This window comes from Mustela lutreola, chromosome 7 (genome assembly GCF_030435805.1).
Source record: "Mustela lutreola isolate mMusLut2 chromosome 7, mMusLut2.pri, whole genome shotgun sequence".
NCBI classification, from domain to species: Eukaryota; Metazoa; Chordata; class Mammalia; order Carnivora; family Mustelidae; genus Mustela; species Mustela lutreola.
Window position 1 is genome coordinate 88,664,799 of NC_081296.1, and position 16,775 is coordinate 88,681,573.

General features: G+C 39.7%; 1 protein-coding gene across 5 annotated transcripts in view; it reads left to right on the forward strand.

Moving 5' to 3' along the window:
- Nucleotides 1-16,775, forward strand: part of AKAP6 (A-kinase anchoring protein 6) — a 464,720-nt gene that overhangs the window by 98,072 nt on the left and 349,873 nt on the right. For 4 of the 5 annotated variants that reach the window (XM_059181873.1, XM_059181872.1, XM_059181875.1 and 1 more), the window contains one exon: nucleotides 7,310-7,667. In XM_059181873.1, coding sequence (XP_059037856.1) covers nucleotides 7,344-7,667 — 324 coding nt within the window. In that variant the 5' untranslated portion in view covers nucleotides 7,310-7,343. Of the gene's footprint in view, nucleotides 1-2,842; nucleotides 2,913-7,309; nucleotides 7,668-16,775 lie in introns of those variants that run through there. The other variant, XM_059181874.1, reaches the window with a different exon arrangement.

Below are 16,775 nucleotides of genomic sequence, written 5' to 3' on the forward strand. Positions count from 1 at the left end.
AGATTTGTAGCCTCCCTGTCCCTCTCTCTCCTTCGCTCCTTTTTTTTTTTTTCTTGACTAGAAAGAGGTTTTTAAGGTTACATTTTATAATAATGGAATCTACTTGGAAAAGAGGATGTTGATCCTCTCATAATGCTGATTTCTCCTTTCATTTTCTTGGTAAATAAGAGTATGTGCATTGATTTTCCTGTTCCATTTTAGAATGTGACTGTAATCCTATATCTCTTCTTTTACAATCTTTTTGGAGTTTCTGCATCCTATGAGATTCATTCCAAACTCCACAGTATGGCCTTTGTAGCATTCTTTGGTCCACAACTTGCCTTGGAGCCTTATCTCTTTCTGGCCCTCATCAAGCGCCCATTTCCTCTGAGTGCTGAATTATTTGCTGACTCTCCCAACTTCTTGGTTTTGAGATGTCCACACAGGCTGGAATTCTTTCCCCACTTCCCTTCTATCCCATCTAAATCATCCCTGTTTTTACAAGTCTATCTCAAATGTTACCTTACCAGAAAATAGTCTTCCTTGTCTTTCTTACATTCAGGAGAAATTCCAATCTACTGGAGACTCATAAGGCTTTTTTGGCTCACATCCTGCTTGTGTAATAGGTATCAGTGGGTGAGTGTGTTCGTACGTGTGTGGGGGGTGGAGGTGGGGTGGGGAGAGTTGGAGGGAGAGAAATTGTGCCTATTAGAATTTCCTTGAGGGTAAACATGATGGGTCATATAAACCCATAAACCTTATATAAAATTCTCAGTAATGTCAGTTGATTTGAAATGAATTTTGTTTCATTTTCTTTATATTAATAGCATTGACAAAAGCAACAATCGTGTAGATTATGGGTTAGAGTTTTACAATCCATTTCCTTTCAAGACATTTTCTTGAACAACAGAAAGGTAGCTGGCTAATGCTTAAAGATGATTATTAGCAATAATATTACTCCCACCATCGGGGTGGGAGTAAGAAATAGGAACACTCATCATTGAGTCCAGGTCTGCACACTCATGACCATGGGCACCATTTGCAGCTGACTGGTTGATGTAGCCAAATGGATTGAGTGATAGGAACCGACTGCTCTGGTGGGGAAAGAAAATATGGGAGGTATGGTGACTAGACCAGTCAATCTGGGTGTCTGTGCCACAGGAGAAGGATTTGAATAATCCGGGGTGGGTTGGAGGGAATGATGAGAGACCAAGGAAGGAAGAGATTGATGAAGTGTGTTATGGCTGACGGAAGACCCTGTGCTCTGGGTGAGGGAGTTAGCGATGATTGAAGGGAGACTGGGAGATATCTCTGTGTGATTAGCAGGATATAATCAACCATCTACCTGGGGATACAGCCATGCAGAAAAGACATGTTAAAGGGGAAAAAGAGAGGAAACATCAGTGATACCAAGAAAATCTTCTTAATTGCAGAAATCTGTCAGGACCCCACTATTTACATGTCAGCCCCCCAAGTCACCCCATCACTTGAGTCCTGCTCACAGATATCTGCTTGCAGGCTGCTCTGTTGTGGCAGGAGGATTAGAAAGTGAGACTAATCTGGGGTTATGGTGGTGATCTCTCTAAACCCTGTTACTCCAGGTGAATATGGAGGCCTTGGGGCCAGGAGAAGAGGGCTGGCACAGGAGAAGAGCACTGGCAGGAAGAATCAGTCAGTGATTATGGGAACTTCCTTGGGAGCATCTTACAAAAACCAATCTCTCTTTTTCCCCCCAAGTAAAAATCTAACTTAACACTTGGCAGGAACCCTTGGGCTCCCCCTCTATAAAGAACTTAGAGCCATTTAAAGTTTCCCCAATGTTTCACCTCACAAGAGGCCAGGGAGATACATGGGCAACTAGATTTAAAACCAGATGATGAATTAGAGCCTCTTCATCTAGGTAGGCCATGACATTTAATTCAGCAATTTATTAAACTTGCTTTTGTGTTTTTACAGAGCCTGATTCTAAAATGCTGGAGTCAGATACTGGGTACACCTCTTAAGTTTATTTATTTTTCCTAAATGCAATGAAAACATGGGAGCTAACCTTAGACAAAAATGAAAACATTCCAATGGAACTTTCAAAATTCATGGTTTCTATGAATAGGTTCTATAAATAATGATTATGAGAATTGTAAAAGAAATGAAGACAGAGGAAAAAAGGACACTTAGCGATGTCTAACAATTTTCTCTATCTCAGTTTTGTAACATGTGCTTTGTAGCAAGCAGATCTGTTAATTTGGCTACAATTATGCTTAGTCTCTCACTTGTTTTTTGGGGAGTAAGCAGAGCACAGAAAGATTGAGAGATTTGGGGTTGCTTTACATGGATGGTAAAACTGCTTCTCAGACTGTACACATGATGACGTTCTTACTTGGAAAGAACAGTTTCTCCCTAAGAAAGGAGAGGGAACTTGAATCTATTTCCTTCAGATTGGCTTTGTCAGCTGGTTATGTTAATGTAGTGCTATTCATTTATTTATAAATTTATTAATTTATTCTGCTTTAGGATTGCTCAGATTTTAAGATACACAGTTTTGGTTCTTCTGAACTGAGACTGGATGTGCTCCGTTCACCCAGACACTCTTTTCCATAGTGATCCTTGTTTTGGCAACTGTCTCCCTTTTCTCTGCTCACTTATCATGGCTTGTTTGCAAAAGACCTAACTATAACTGCACAGGCCTGGAGCTTATGCATTAGCTTCCAAATAGGGACAGCGGAGTAGCCTTCTCTTTGTAAGAGATTTAGGCTAGGGAGGGCAGATGAAGCGGGTGCCCTACAGACTCACCGGTGTCCTGCTGGCCAGGGGCAGCCCTGACCCCAGGCTTTATCTTATTTGGGCCACAGGAAGAGAACCGGAGGGTGGGGGTGGGGGGGAGAAGGAGGAGCCAGATGCTTAATCCTGAAGGACCTTTAGGGACAAAAGCATTTACAGTGAGTACATGCGACAGATTTCCAGCTTTTCTGTTCTTTTATTTAAGAGGGAAAAATTGACAAGACAAGGGAGAAGGAGGTGGGCAGCTTTGATGACTGGGTAGCTGCATTTTTCTGTCTCCTAGCTTGGTTGAAGAACACTGTCTGATTTAAATGTGACTTAGTCAAATGCATTCTGCTAACATCAGGTTTCAACTAAAAACTTGTGGACTGTCAGGAAGATAGCAGAACCAGTCCTTGTTAGTAAGCAATCCATGGTACATTTCTTCTGTTTCTGTAGGGTGATAGAATATGGTGGGAAAAGCCCTCCCACAAATAAAAAAAAAAAAAAATTTTAAATCTTTACTGCTTGTAGGTTTTGTACTTTAAATGTCAAGCCTTCTTTGGATTTGTGGAAAGGAAAGGATTTGATTTATGTTATTTTTAACAGCCGCTGGGATAAAGGTGGTATTATCTCTAATGCTGGAGAGGTGGACACAGCTAAGCATTTGATGGGGGAAGGGAAGAGGGAGGTCACTGGGTTCCAAAAAGCTGGTTGATCACCCCTGTCACGCACTTTTGGACCTGAGTAAGTGGGTGGGCACCTGTACACATCTGGGTCACTGCTTTCATTTGCATCATCAGAAGTTGTCTGCTGGCTTTAAAAGAAAATTTCGCGGTGACTGGAAAGGAATCTTTTTGCAAGATGCCTTCCTTATAAAGGAAGAATACGAAACTTAACGGCATCTAAAAGAACATAAATAGTCTTGTGCTGCATTTCCTGCTATTTGCATTCAAATGGAGTAATTAATTTGATGGAAAAGCAAGCTTGAGTAGTCCTGAGGGGGCAGAAAAATATACACAAAGATTGTTACTATAGATCTCTAAAAGGTGAAGCAGTTTTCCTTTAAATGATTAATTTATCTTTGACATCAGATGTGATTTGGTGAAAATCAGAAATAGATATAAGTTATCGATGGGAAGTACATTAGATGTGTGCTACTAGAATTGAAAATTAAATGCTTATAGTAATTACTTTCCATGAAAATGGTTAATTAATCAGTTTTATGCCACCTTCCAGGCTGGCTATGCTCTTATGACACATGTGGTATTCCTTCCCCAGCAGCAAATTTGTACAAGAGGGAAAATAGGCAGAAATTGAAATAAAATTTGAGTATGGAACTGATTTGCTTTACTTCTCTGAGGTATAGAAATACTCTTGTTTACAGTCTGGTCAGTTAAATATGGAAACATCACATCCATGTTGAAATTTTAAGCAGGAAAACTTTGCTTTGCAGCTTGATTGTAAGTTTTCCTTACCCTTTACTCATGTGTGATGAACACCAGCTACATTTTTAATGTTTTTATTTTACTCTGTGTGTCCTCTGCATATATAACCACACCTCTGTCATCAGTCTTTAATTTCAAGTTCTACGGGGAGAGGATCTCATATATGTGTTTCTCTGGGAGGAATTAGCAACACATAATGTGTAAATAATAATTTACAAAAGGAATTTGCATTGTACTACTTTATTTTGTTCCGTGAAGTAGGACAAATCATCGATGCTATTCATGTGCTTTGATAATATGGAGGACTAGTACTTAGTGTCTACACAGTTCTCAGTATAGGCAGGATGCTTCCGATGGCTTTGAAATCTCCAGATAAATAACCCTAGGTAATCCCAGATTCTTACGGTCAGGTCCAATTTTGTCATTTTACCTATGAGGAATCTGAGACTCAGAAATGTGGACCATCTTGCCCCACATGGAACTGCACTGTGTCGGGCACAGCCTGATGGTATATATGGAAATGCTGTGGGTTGGGACATAAGTTGCTTTGAGCCTATTTTTAGTATGTTCTTTAGTTTATAGTAAGATGTGTATTCCAGAGAAGGCCCTGTGTTGATCTAGGAGTTTCAGAGAAAACACAATGACCAGGTGCCATTTTTCAGTTGTGTAGGCCTCTTGGGATGTATCTGGGGTTGGGTGTCTGAGAAGGTGTGTGTATGTGGCTGAAACAGTTCACTGTACCTTACCCTGGCTTTTGGTTTTCTAATTTGGGTGAGTCTGGTTTCTTAGAAGAGGTAAGTGTGGTGACACTGGTACTGTGACACCAACGTCATCTTCATTTATCACCAGTTCTGTGACCTTCCACTGGAAGCCTTTATTAACCTTTGTGTATCAGATTCCTTTTCTGGGATTGTGATTCTGAACAGATTCCCCAGAGAGTGGTGGATTGATTAAAAATTTAAAAGTGCTTTGGGAAATCAGAACCAGAGCCTGTCTGAGGCTAGGATATAAATAAATAGTATGGTAGCTCACTCTTCCTGGAGTTTTGATAACTCTTAACTGGTTTTTTAAAATAGCCAGGTCTAATATTATTTAAAAAAAAACTGTATGCAAGGGTGGTTAAAAATGTGGGATATGGATTTGTCCCTCTTGCAATCAGGTGGAGAAAGCTGTTGAGTTGAAGCCTAAAACCATTCTCTGAGGCAGGTACCAAAGTGATAAACCTACTTTATGACATTGTATTTTAGTTTCTCAAATAACCTTGCTTTCAAAAATTCATCCATAAAGCTGCTTATCATTTATTTTAAAAATTAAATGTACAAGAAATTGGGAGGGGGTGGTATGCTCCAGCACTGAAAGGCTTCTGAAATAATATGTTGTAGGAATAACTTATTTTTAAGGTTTTTGTCAATTCAGTAAGTCTTTTTATTCTCTGTGCCCATTTCTGTATGGAAAATTACATGTTCCTGGTAAAAATGAGAACTTTCCCCCACCTCTATTTTTGTAGGTAAAATAATTTTGCTGTTGTTACTAAGTTAATATTAAGAATATAAAGAAATACAGACTACTTTGTGATAATCACATTTAATTTCATATTTTGTTTGATCACCTTTCTTCTTTGGGGAAGGGTGCTAGAATGTGTAGAACCAGAAAATGTCTAATAAAAGAAAAACCCATTACCTTGAGTAGAAGAACCTACTCCTAAAACTAAAAATAATGTCTCTGTAAAGTGTTTAATGTACAAGATCCTGAAAGTTGTTATTTTTATATTAAACTGATTCTAGAAGAAAGATAAATTTATAGCTTAGATGATTACATTAGAAAACTAGTTTCCTCTTAAGCTTATCAACTTTACTATTACTTACACTTATGTTGTTTTAAATATATTTAATTAACATTTTATTTATTTATTTGATTCTGTTTATTTGAGAGAGAGAAAGAGAGCACAAGTGGGGGAAGGAGCAAAAGGATAGGGAGAAGCAGACTCCCCACTGAGCAGGGAGCCCACCTGCGGCTACCTCCTGGATCCCAGGACTATGGGATCATGACCTGAGCCCTGAGCCAAAGGCTGCTGCTTAACCAGCTGAACCACTCAGGTGCCCCTTAGTTAACATTTTAATGTTATGTGTTTCAGAGCAATTTATTACTCTTGAAATCCCAGAACCTCCCCCTCGCAAAATTTCAACATGACCAAATATTAAGTAATTTAAGTTAATAGTTAATTAGATATACTGTATATACCAACCCACATGATTTATACTTTTTGGTAAAGTTTAGGTTTGGAATACTACATGATATCTATTTATATAACATGTCATAGAAAGGAGCAACCTCTCCTGAATTCGGCTCAGTGTTTTGTTAATTAGAACATGTTCCCTCTCTGCTTATCCTATGTATTGAGTGTATGGGTTATAATAGCTGAAGTGATGTTTAGGTGCTGGTAGTAGAAAAGCCCTAAGTAATAGTGGCTAAAACCAGATACCTTCTTTCTCTCAATAAAAGAAATTCAGGGCAGCAGACTAGGACTGATACAGTAGTTCCTTGTTATCATGTGGGATCCATGTTCCCACCACCTTGTTCTACCATCTTCCACCAGCATACCGCAAAGCATCTCCTGGTCCATGGTAGTAACTGGAACCCTAGCCATCAAGCGCACATTGCAGTCTAGAAGAAGGGGGAAACACAGAAGGGCAGAAAGAAGGCTCCTCCTTAAGTCAGCTCCCTTTATGCAGCTCTACAAACTTTCTGTACAAAAGCTCCACTTATCTCCCCTTGGTCAGAACTTAGTCACATGGCCATACCTAGCTGCCATGGAGATAGGATATGTAGTTTTAAATTCTTAGCAGAAATATGTATGCTGAAAATCAGGATTTATTAATAAGGAATGAGGAGAGAATGGATGGTGGGGTAGGCAATACCATGTGGTTTTGTGTTCCTGTTGTACTCTGGGTCTTGGGGCTACTATGTAGAAACTCACAACACCTCCTTCTGTTTTTGCCTTGAGCTATGGTTTCTTAATTTAGAAATCGGGCTTAATTTAGAAATCCTGTTTCTTCTGCGAAGTATCATTTCTTTATTTGGCAATCTTGTCTGACTTTCCTGCTTTCTTCTTTCCTCTTGCCTTTCAGCTGTTTTGGAAAGAAGTAAGGTTTAGAATTCTCCATGTTAACCATGAGCGTGACACTTTCCCCGCTGAGGTCACAGGACCTGGATCCCATGGCTACTGATGCCTCACCCATGGCCATCAACTTGACGCCCACTGTGGAGCAGGGTGAGGGAGGAGAGGCAATGAAGGACATGGATTCCGACCAGCAGTATGAAAAGCCACCCCCACTGCATACAGGGGCTGACTGGAAGATTGTTCTCCACTTACCTGAGATCGAGACCTGGCTCCGGATGACCTCAGAGAGGGTCCGGGACCTCACCTATTCAGTCCAGCAGGATTCAGACAGCAAGCATGTGGATGTGCATCTAGTTCAACTAAAGGTAAGGACGGTTTCTCGACTTAGGTCCATTCTAGACAGAAGTCTGAAAAAAGTTGTAGCACCTAGAGCCTGCGCTCTGTAACTTGCAATGAGGAAACGCCCAGGAATAAAAACAGAATAGCCGGTTTGATACACAGGGGCAGAATTCATTCTTTCCTGGTTTTACTTCATGCGTTGATTATCTAGAATCCAACTGACCTTAAAGGGATAATGCAGAGGTGCGGGGGAAGGGGAGGGCATTTTGGTGCAGTGTCATAGAAATCAGTTGTGGAAATAAAAGTATAATAAAAAGGTTTAATAAAAAGACTCACAGGTAAAAGATCGTACTGAGCTGCGATTGTGAGTATGGTTTATGATTATTATCTTCTCTTGCAGTTGATGCCACCTTTGTGGCAAAGAGTGGATTCTGGGATGATGGGGAAGGGCGGTGTTCTCCTTTTAGAATGAGTCCTTTCATCCAGGTACAATGCATCCTGCAGAACAAAGGTGCTTTTATAACAACTCATTCAGAGTTCAGATGTAAAAAAAATATCTGTGGCTTCTAGAGCCCTTGAAAAGCCTGACTTTTGTTGATACTGAAATGGAGGTGCTGGTAAGGAGTGCTATTAATAGAGATGTTGGCCTAGGGACCCCACAGTACAGTGAATCTTGTTCTGTCATAGCCACTCCTCTCTTCCAGGTCCCTGAGGCAAACACACTAGGTTAATGACCAGCAAAGCAAGGCAGATTTATAGCCAGTCTGGGCATTGGCCCCAAACCCTAATGGAAATTTCTAGTGAGTTGATGAGATCCTAAGGAGAATTCTTTTACCTAAGCTCATTCATCCTCAATGATCTGAAACCAAAGACCAAACAGATTCTTAATCTTAACACTTAGATGGTTTATAGTCTACAGCCATCAGTGTGAGAATAGAGGATGGGCAGTTAAGCTGAGAGAACATGTTCCCTAAAGCCTCGAGCATGCTGACTCAGCCTTCTCAGGCTGGTTCAACAGGTCCTGAGCCCAGCTGTGGCATTGGAGAGAGTGTCCAAGAGAGGGAAGGAGAGCACTGGGAGAGAGAGAGAGAGAGAGAACAAAGAAAGCCAGAATGGCAAGGTGGCTGGGCTTCTCCCAGGTGGAACAGGCCTGTGTGGTCTTCCCACAGGATCTTGGGAAGGAGAAAAGTACAAAAAAGGTAGTGGAGAGATGGCTGGGAACCAGCTTCAAAAAGCAGGCTAGGCTGTTTCCTCTCTGTGGCAATGGAAATGATATGTCTCAGTTGTTGAAATAGGGTTCTTTTAATCAAAAGAGCAGCTCTCCCACTCGTCGAGGCTGGAGTGAAATGGACATTGGGGGCTTCACCTCACCGCTCCTCTCCTGTTCCCCCTAATGCTGCACTTACATGTAAATAAGTAAGTAAATAAAGAGTTTGGGGTTGGAAGGAAAGTTGACTATTGTGCCCCCAAATCTTAGATTTACAAAGAAAGGATGGTAAAAGATTAAAGGAGAATGGGGGGTGGGGATTGAAGTACCTTGAGAAGACTCCACTGAAAATGCTGCTAAGGGCTCCTATAACAACACGACTGTGTCTGTTAATTTAATTACATCAGTTATATATGAAAATTTAAATTTCAATTTCAAACAAGCCTGTAAAGTTTTTATATAATCAACCAGTGTTATGGTTAGTGTTTGAAAAATCACCTCTAGGGTGATTTGCTTGTCTTTTCCTCCTTGGAACTGTCTGTCATCCTCTCACCTTAGTCCAAAGGCATCTCGTACCTGCCTCCATCCTGCCCTGTTCTACAGTGTGGCCTGTCTCCGTGCTAAAAGAGGAGCCCCAAAAGGGCAGGAATTTAATGTAGTAATCACGTAATTGTTAATCAATGACTGTTAAAGGGATGAATCAAAATTGTTTTATGTGAATTTAATTTTAGGGATCCTCTCATTACTTTTTTTTTTTTTTTTTTTGCAACTTATTTCATCAAGTGACTTAACCAGCATTTGCCATTATGTTCTCAAGTATTCTGTAATAATTGATCCCTTCCACATTGAGTCCAAAGTCAGTGAACTCTGGTCCATGAACTGAGGTTTAATCTACACAAGGATTTAGTTTTGGTCTCCTAATTTGCTTGGTTTAATCTTCTTTTTTTGTGTTTGTGTAATATTTCTTTATTCAGTCAAGTACAATGATGCATTTAAAAAAGTTTTGAATACACGTCAATTTCTTAGATTTCCACGTTAATCTGCAGAATAAAGGGGGAACTTGGGCATAATGTTTTATATGTGAAAACACAACAAAACAACCATGTAGAAGCTGCTCTCAATTAAGGGGTATAGCAAATCAAAGGGACAGGCCCAGCCTAGGCAAGGCCAGCCGTCTGCTATGGGGTGTCCTACCTTGGCTCCTACTGCTTTGGTGCATAACTCAGTTTATTAATTTACTGTGAAAAATAACCATCATAGGGATGGAAATGCCATGGCTTTAAGGACCATACAGGCACAGATAATTTCTAAGTTTATATATCTATCCCAGTGTTCTCCCAGGAACCCCAACTGCCTAACTGACATCTCTAATTGTGTCTTTAAATGAGCATCTCAAACCAGAGATGCCGATTGAAAAGCTCTTAATCCCTTCTGCCCCCATATCTTTCTAATTTCAGTGGAAGGCAGGGCACTTTGCCAGGCCCACGTATGACTCCCCATCCCACACGCACGTCTATCCAGAAGTCCTGTGGATCCATCTCCAAAATATGACCTAAAGGCATTCACTTCTCCCCAGCACTACTGCTGTCACCCTAGACAGGCCACGTGACTGCTTGGCTGGATTAAATTTAGAGCCTCCTCTACCACCTGCACTTTATTCTCCACACAGAAGCCAATGGGGTTTTTTAAACATTTAAATCAGGTCATATTATTCCCTTGCTTCCTATTGGCCATAATAAAACCCAGATCTCTTCCTGTGGCTCTGCACCTGTTTGGTTCTCTGGCCATATCTCCTGTTGTTTTCTTCTTGTTCATAATCTAGGCACATTGGAAGTTTCAAAGGATTGTTAGGCTAGTTCTTGCCTCAGTGCTTTTCTTATTCCTTCTGCCTAGAAACTTTCTTCCTCTGTCTTTGCCAGGCAGAGTCTGGATCCTCATCAAGCAATCAGGCAGAGTAGCAGCCAAGTTCTAACATCTGGAGGTGCAAGCCTAGGAGATTATATATATATATATATATATATATATATATATATATATATCACATCTTCTTTATCCATTCATCTGTTGATGGACATTTAGGTACTTTCCATAGGTTGGCTATTGTAGACATTGCTGCTATAAACATTCAGGTGCATGTGCCCCTTCAGATCACTATGTTTGTATCTTTAGGGTATATACCCAGTATGCAATTGCTGGATCATAAGGTAGCTCTATTTTCAACTTTTTGAGGAACCTCCATGCTGTTTTCCAGAGTGGTTGCACCAGCTTGCATTCTCACCAATAGTGTAGGAGGGTTCCCCTTTCTCCACATCTCGCCAGCATCTGTCATTTCCTGACTTTCTGACTGGTGTGAGATGGTATCTCATTGTGGTTTTGATTTGTATTTCCCTGATGCCGAGTGATGTGGATCACTTTTTCATGTGTCTGTTGGCCATCTGGATGTCTTCTTTGCAGAAATGTCTGTTCATGTCCTCTGCCCATTTCTTGATTGGATTATTTGTTCTTCAGGTGTTGAGTTTGCTAAGCTCTTTATAGATTTTGGATACTAGCCCTTTATCTGATACCATATGATGATAGAGAAGATTCAAATATCTTCTCCCATTCTGTCAGTTGTCTTTTGGTTTTGTTAACTGTTTCCTTTGCTGTGTAAAAGCTTTTGATCTTGATGAAATCCCAATAGTTCATTTTTGCCATTGCTTCCCTTGTCTTTGGCGATGTTCCTAGGAAGAAGTTGCTGCCTGTGTTCTCCTCAAGAATTTTGATGGATTCCTTTCTCACATTGAGGTTCTTCATCCATTTTGAGTCTATTTTAGTGTGTAGTGTAAGGAAATGGTCCAATTTCATTTTTCTGCATGTGGCTGTCCAATTTTCCCAACACCATTTATTGAAGAGGCTATCTTTTTTCCATTGGTCATTCTTTCCTGCTTTGTCGAAGATTAGTTGACCATAGAGTTGAGGGTCTATTTCTGGACTCTCTATTCTGTTCCATTGATCTATCTGTCTGTTTTTGTGCCAGTACCATACTGTCTTGATAATGACAGCTTTGTAACAGAGCTTGAAGTAGAAATGGCATTTCTGTTTTTAATTTTTAAAGGAACCTTCATTCCTTTTTCTACAGTGGTTGTACCAGTTTTGTTCCCACCATCAGTGCATGACAGATTACTTTTATCCTTACCAACACTTGTTATTTCTTATGTTTTTGATTTTAGCCATTCTGACAGGTGTAAGGTGACATCTCATTGTGATTTTGATTTGCATTTTCCTGATGATTAGTGGTGTTGAGCATCTTTTCATGTATCTGTTGGCTATCTGTATATCTCCTTTGGAAAAATGTCTGTTCAGGTCCTCTGCCCAGTTTAAGTTGGCTTATTATTATCATTATGTTTGATGTTGTTTGATGTATGTGTTCTTTATGAATCTTGGATACTAACCCTTTATCTGATAGATCATTTGCAAATATCTTCTCCTCTTCAGTAGGTTTCCTTTTTGTTTTGTTGATGGTTTCCTTTGCTGTGCAAAAGCTTTATATTTTGGTGTAGTTCAGATGCTTTAATTTTGCTTTTATTTCCCTTGTCTGAGGAGACATGTCCATAAGTATGTTGTTAAGGCTAATGTGCAGAGATATTGTTTTCTTTTAGAAGTTTCATCATTTCAGATCTCATATTTATGTCATTAATCCATTTTGAGTTTATTTTTTGTAAGATGTAAGAAAGTGGTCCAGTTTTATTCTTTTACATGTAGCTGTCCAGTTTTCCCAACACCATTTATTAAAAAGGCTGTCTTTTCCCCATGTATAATCTTGTTTCCTTTGTTGTAGATTAATTGACCATATAAGCATGGGTTTATTTATGGGCTCTCTATTATGTTCTGTTGATCAATGTGTATGTTTTTGTGCCAGAGCCATACCGTTTTGATTACTATAGCTTTGTGATATGTCCTGAAGTCTAGCATTGTGATACCACCAACTGTATTCTAATTTCTCAAGATTGCTTTGGCTATTTGGGATCATTTGTAGTTCCATAGAAATTTTAGAATTATTTGTTCTAATTCTATAAAAAAGACTATTGTTATTTGATGAGGATTGCATTGAATCTCTAGATTCCTTTAGGTAATAGTGACATTTTAACATTAATTATATTAAATGTCGCTTTCTCAAAGAAGCTATTCCTGATCCCTCTTCTTGAAATACCCATCCTCTTTTCTGACAATTATCTAATCCATTATTCAGCTTATTTATTTAGTTAGTTAGTTAGTAATTGTTCTTATCACTAGCTATGATTATCTTATTTACTTGTTTACTTGTTTGTGTTAGGCCAAGTGACCTCAAATGTCTAATTCTCCACTCTACCCTTGTTACCGAGGACAAGAGTGAGGCGCTTGATGGGGGCTCATTTTGCACTTGTGGCTAAGTCCAAGTCTGTATGGTCAGTGCCTTCTCTCTTCATGGGTAGTCTTATACTGGAAGTCACATAAGGAAGGCCGCTTTTTGGGGATTGCATTAGGACAGAGGCATTGGATGAATTGGATGAATCAAGGCCCAAGTACATTTGGGGCTTTCTCATCAGGGAGAATTTGAGCAGCTCAGAAATCTGGAGATCTTGCCTAGGAGAATCTGCATGGGGGTGTCTAGGTGGCTTCTTTCTATAAGTGACTGGGTCCTCCTCCTCCTCCTACCTTCTTTTCTGTCTGACTCCTTCTTCAGTAATGATTTTGGTCAATAATCATACACTTAGGTCTTTAAGACTCAAAGCCACTCTTTTTCTTTAAAGGTAATTTTGCTTATCTCATGGTCATTTTGTTGATCTTAAAGTTTACTCATCAGAAACTATACTTACCAACCTTATTTCCAAGTTCTTAGGGGAAGTTTACTGTAACCCCCGTGATAAACTACAAAGCACTATTATAAAGTTCTCATGTTGGGGGTGGGGAAGTCATTGTTCTAGAGAGTGATTAAAAACATTTAACTTTGACATTAAAATATAGAAACAATGCAATATATTATACTATATGGTTTTCCCATTTTTTTAAAGCTGAAAATGTAATCCACATATTTTACTTCTTCGTTTCCAGATATTCTTTACTAAGAACTATGAGAAGCCAGCTGAACCGTTTTTAGAAACTTCCCCTTTCCTCCTCCTCCTCTTTTGGATTCAGAGGCTGTGCTGTGTACGAAAACCAGACTGAAACCTTACAAGATTTTGACTTTAACTGAGACTTCTCATCCAGATGAATGTATTTGGATACTAAATAGGCAAATTTGGTACCTCTGCTTCCTGATTAACAGTCTTCTTAGAATATTATCCGTATTCCTGGAAACATGACAGGAAAGAGACAAGGCTTAGACTAGCTAGCATAGGCTAAATTATACAGCCACTTGACAAATGGAAGTTTTGACATGACTTAGCTGGAATTGGCTCCCCAAATAACCCACTTTAGATAAATTGTACTCTCAGCCACCTCCAGAAGTTTCTGTCTGTTTCTTTCATTTGGGCCTGGTTCTCAAAGTTAGAGCATTAAACAGAGACTCTGTTTACAAGATGTTCTGACTGGACTGTCTCCAGACAGCCTGACCTCTGGAGTGGATCCAGGTACCCAGGGACTCACATGGGTTCTGGAGGTCTTGCTGGAAACAAGGTATGAGTCCTTTTTATAGCTGAGATGGGCATATCAGATGGGCCTGATGGACTGAAAGTGATGGGAGTCCTGGGATGATGGGGCTCTTGGAAGACAATATACTCTCATCATGAGGCAAGGAGTCTGTCCCAGTGCAGGGGGGAGTATGGATGGGGAGAGTGGCAGTTTGTGGTAAAGTGTGTTTCTGGCCCTGGAGCCCCTATTCTGAGTAGCCAGCCAGGCAGCATGGGGACCCAGTGAGGGGAAGAGATTGTGGGTGTGACTTGGAGGACCGGTCTCACTTGAGTCTTTGCCTTGAGTTCTTCCTCCCCTGTTATAGCAGGTGGAAAGGAAAGAATATTCTCTTTCTTCCACTGCTGGAGTGTAACTAGCTGAGCTCTGCTTAAGGTGGCAGAGATCTGCCAAAGTAGCAGCTGTAGAGTACAGGGTCTGCTGGCCAGGACAGTGTGCAACAGCCAGGGCTGATTCTTGGACACATCTAAAATATGCCCTAGGATTCTCGGAAAATCTTGATAAAGGGAACTCTGAATGAAATACTTTGGAGCTTGGAGGGTTCTGGTCTTAATATGACCACAGGCTAAAGTCTAAAACATTTAATTTTACCATCTTTTGGGCAGTTTCTGATTCCTAACACATCTTAAAGTTAAGTAGGCACCATTTTAAGATTGAAGACCAAATATCTTTGTTTAGGGGAAAGAGTAGGTATTTTTTTCTTTTTGCCCTTTAGACCACTGTTTTCTAAGAACAGCCCTGTTTTCTCAATTCATTAGTGTGTTGTGAAATCAATTTAAGGAATTAAAGAGCTAGAACAATGAAATAGAATTACTTGAAGTAAGAACAAATACTGTTTTATGCAACTTGGTTAGTTATGTACATATATTACATATATAAGTTGGGTCATGGGGTAAAATTTGTATCTTTCTCCAAGTCAAGACCAGGACAGTGTGATAGTTACTATTTTAGACCACTACCAGCTTTTTCAACATCTTTGATATATTTTAATTTTTGAACATGTCATGCAAATAAATGTAACCTGGTGCTAATCTTCCCAGCATCATTGTTTTTTGTACTTACATGGGAACAGAAGGCCTCAGATCCTTCTAGAGGTGTGAGAAATTTTGGTGACTGTAAAGCACAGAGAATAAATTCTGATTTTCTTATGTTAGATGTTTGAGATGAATAGATTTGAGGGTGGGGGCTCATTGTTTTTCTTTCTTTTTTTAATTAAGAAGAAGATCCAGCTTACATGTATTTCACTTCATCACCAGTAGGAATGTGAGGGTTTTGAAGTGGCATGTAAATGAAATCCTGGGCTCCCTTTGAGTAGGAGTGTTCATGGCTATTCTAAACGAAGAAGAAAACTTGTGTTTTTGTTTGTTTGTTTGGTTGGTTGCTTGGTTTTTGTTCTCCTCATTATTTGCTGCTAACTTGCCCCTTCAATATTTTATATCTCAAAGAGGGAAACATGTAATCTCTCTAAAGTGAAATGCTACCAAGGTATTAATTGTTAGTATCCTAACATGGAAGCGGGTGGAACAAGAGAAGGACATCTTTAATAAGAAATGTGGGGGGCAGCTGGGTGGCTCAGTCAGTTAAATGTCTACCTTTGGCTAGGGTTATGATCCTGGGGTCCTGGGATCAAGTCCCTCATCGGGCTCCCTGCTAGGCCAGGGGCCTGCTTCTCCCTCTCCCGCTCCCCCTGCTTGTGCCAGCTCTTTCTCTGTCTCTGTCAGATAAATAAATGAAATCTTAAAAAGAAAAAGAAATGTTAATAAGTCAATTGATTTCTAAGTATGACATGTATAGAGACAGTGGTGTTTATCTTTGGCTGCACAGTAGAATCTCCTTGGAAGCTTAAAGAAAAACCCCACTTCCCAGGCCATGTTCTAGACAACTACATTAGAATCTGGGTTTAGACCTAGCCATCAGTCATTTTAAAAACTCCTCAGGTGATTCCATTGCATGCCAGAGCTGAGAACCCCTGGAAGCTGATTTTGAGCAAAGGGCTTTTGGATACATTTTGCTTGGTCAGTGCATTCTCCCATTCCTTCCAAAAAGACAGACAGAGATTTAAAGTAACTGATTTAGAAGCAAATATTACTATATGACTTTTTGAACTTTTTTAGTTTCTCAAGTGACCTCATAAAGTTAGTAAAATTAGTGAGAGGGAAAGGAATACATCCATACTATACCAGCCCATATGTTTAAAATGTATCAATGTTCTATTGTTTTTTACATTGATACATTTTAAACATATGGGCTGGTATAGTATGGATGTATTCATCAACAGATG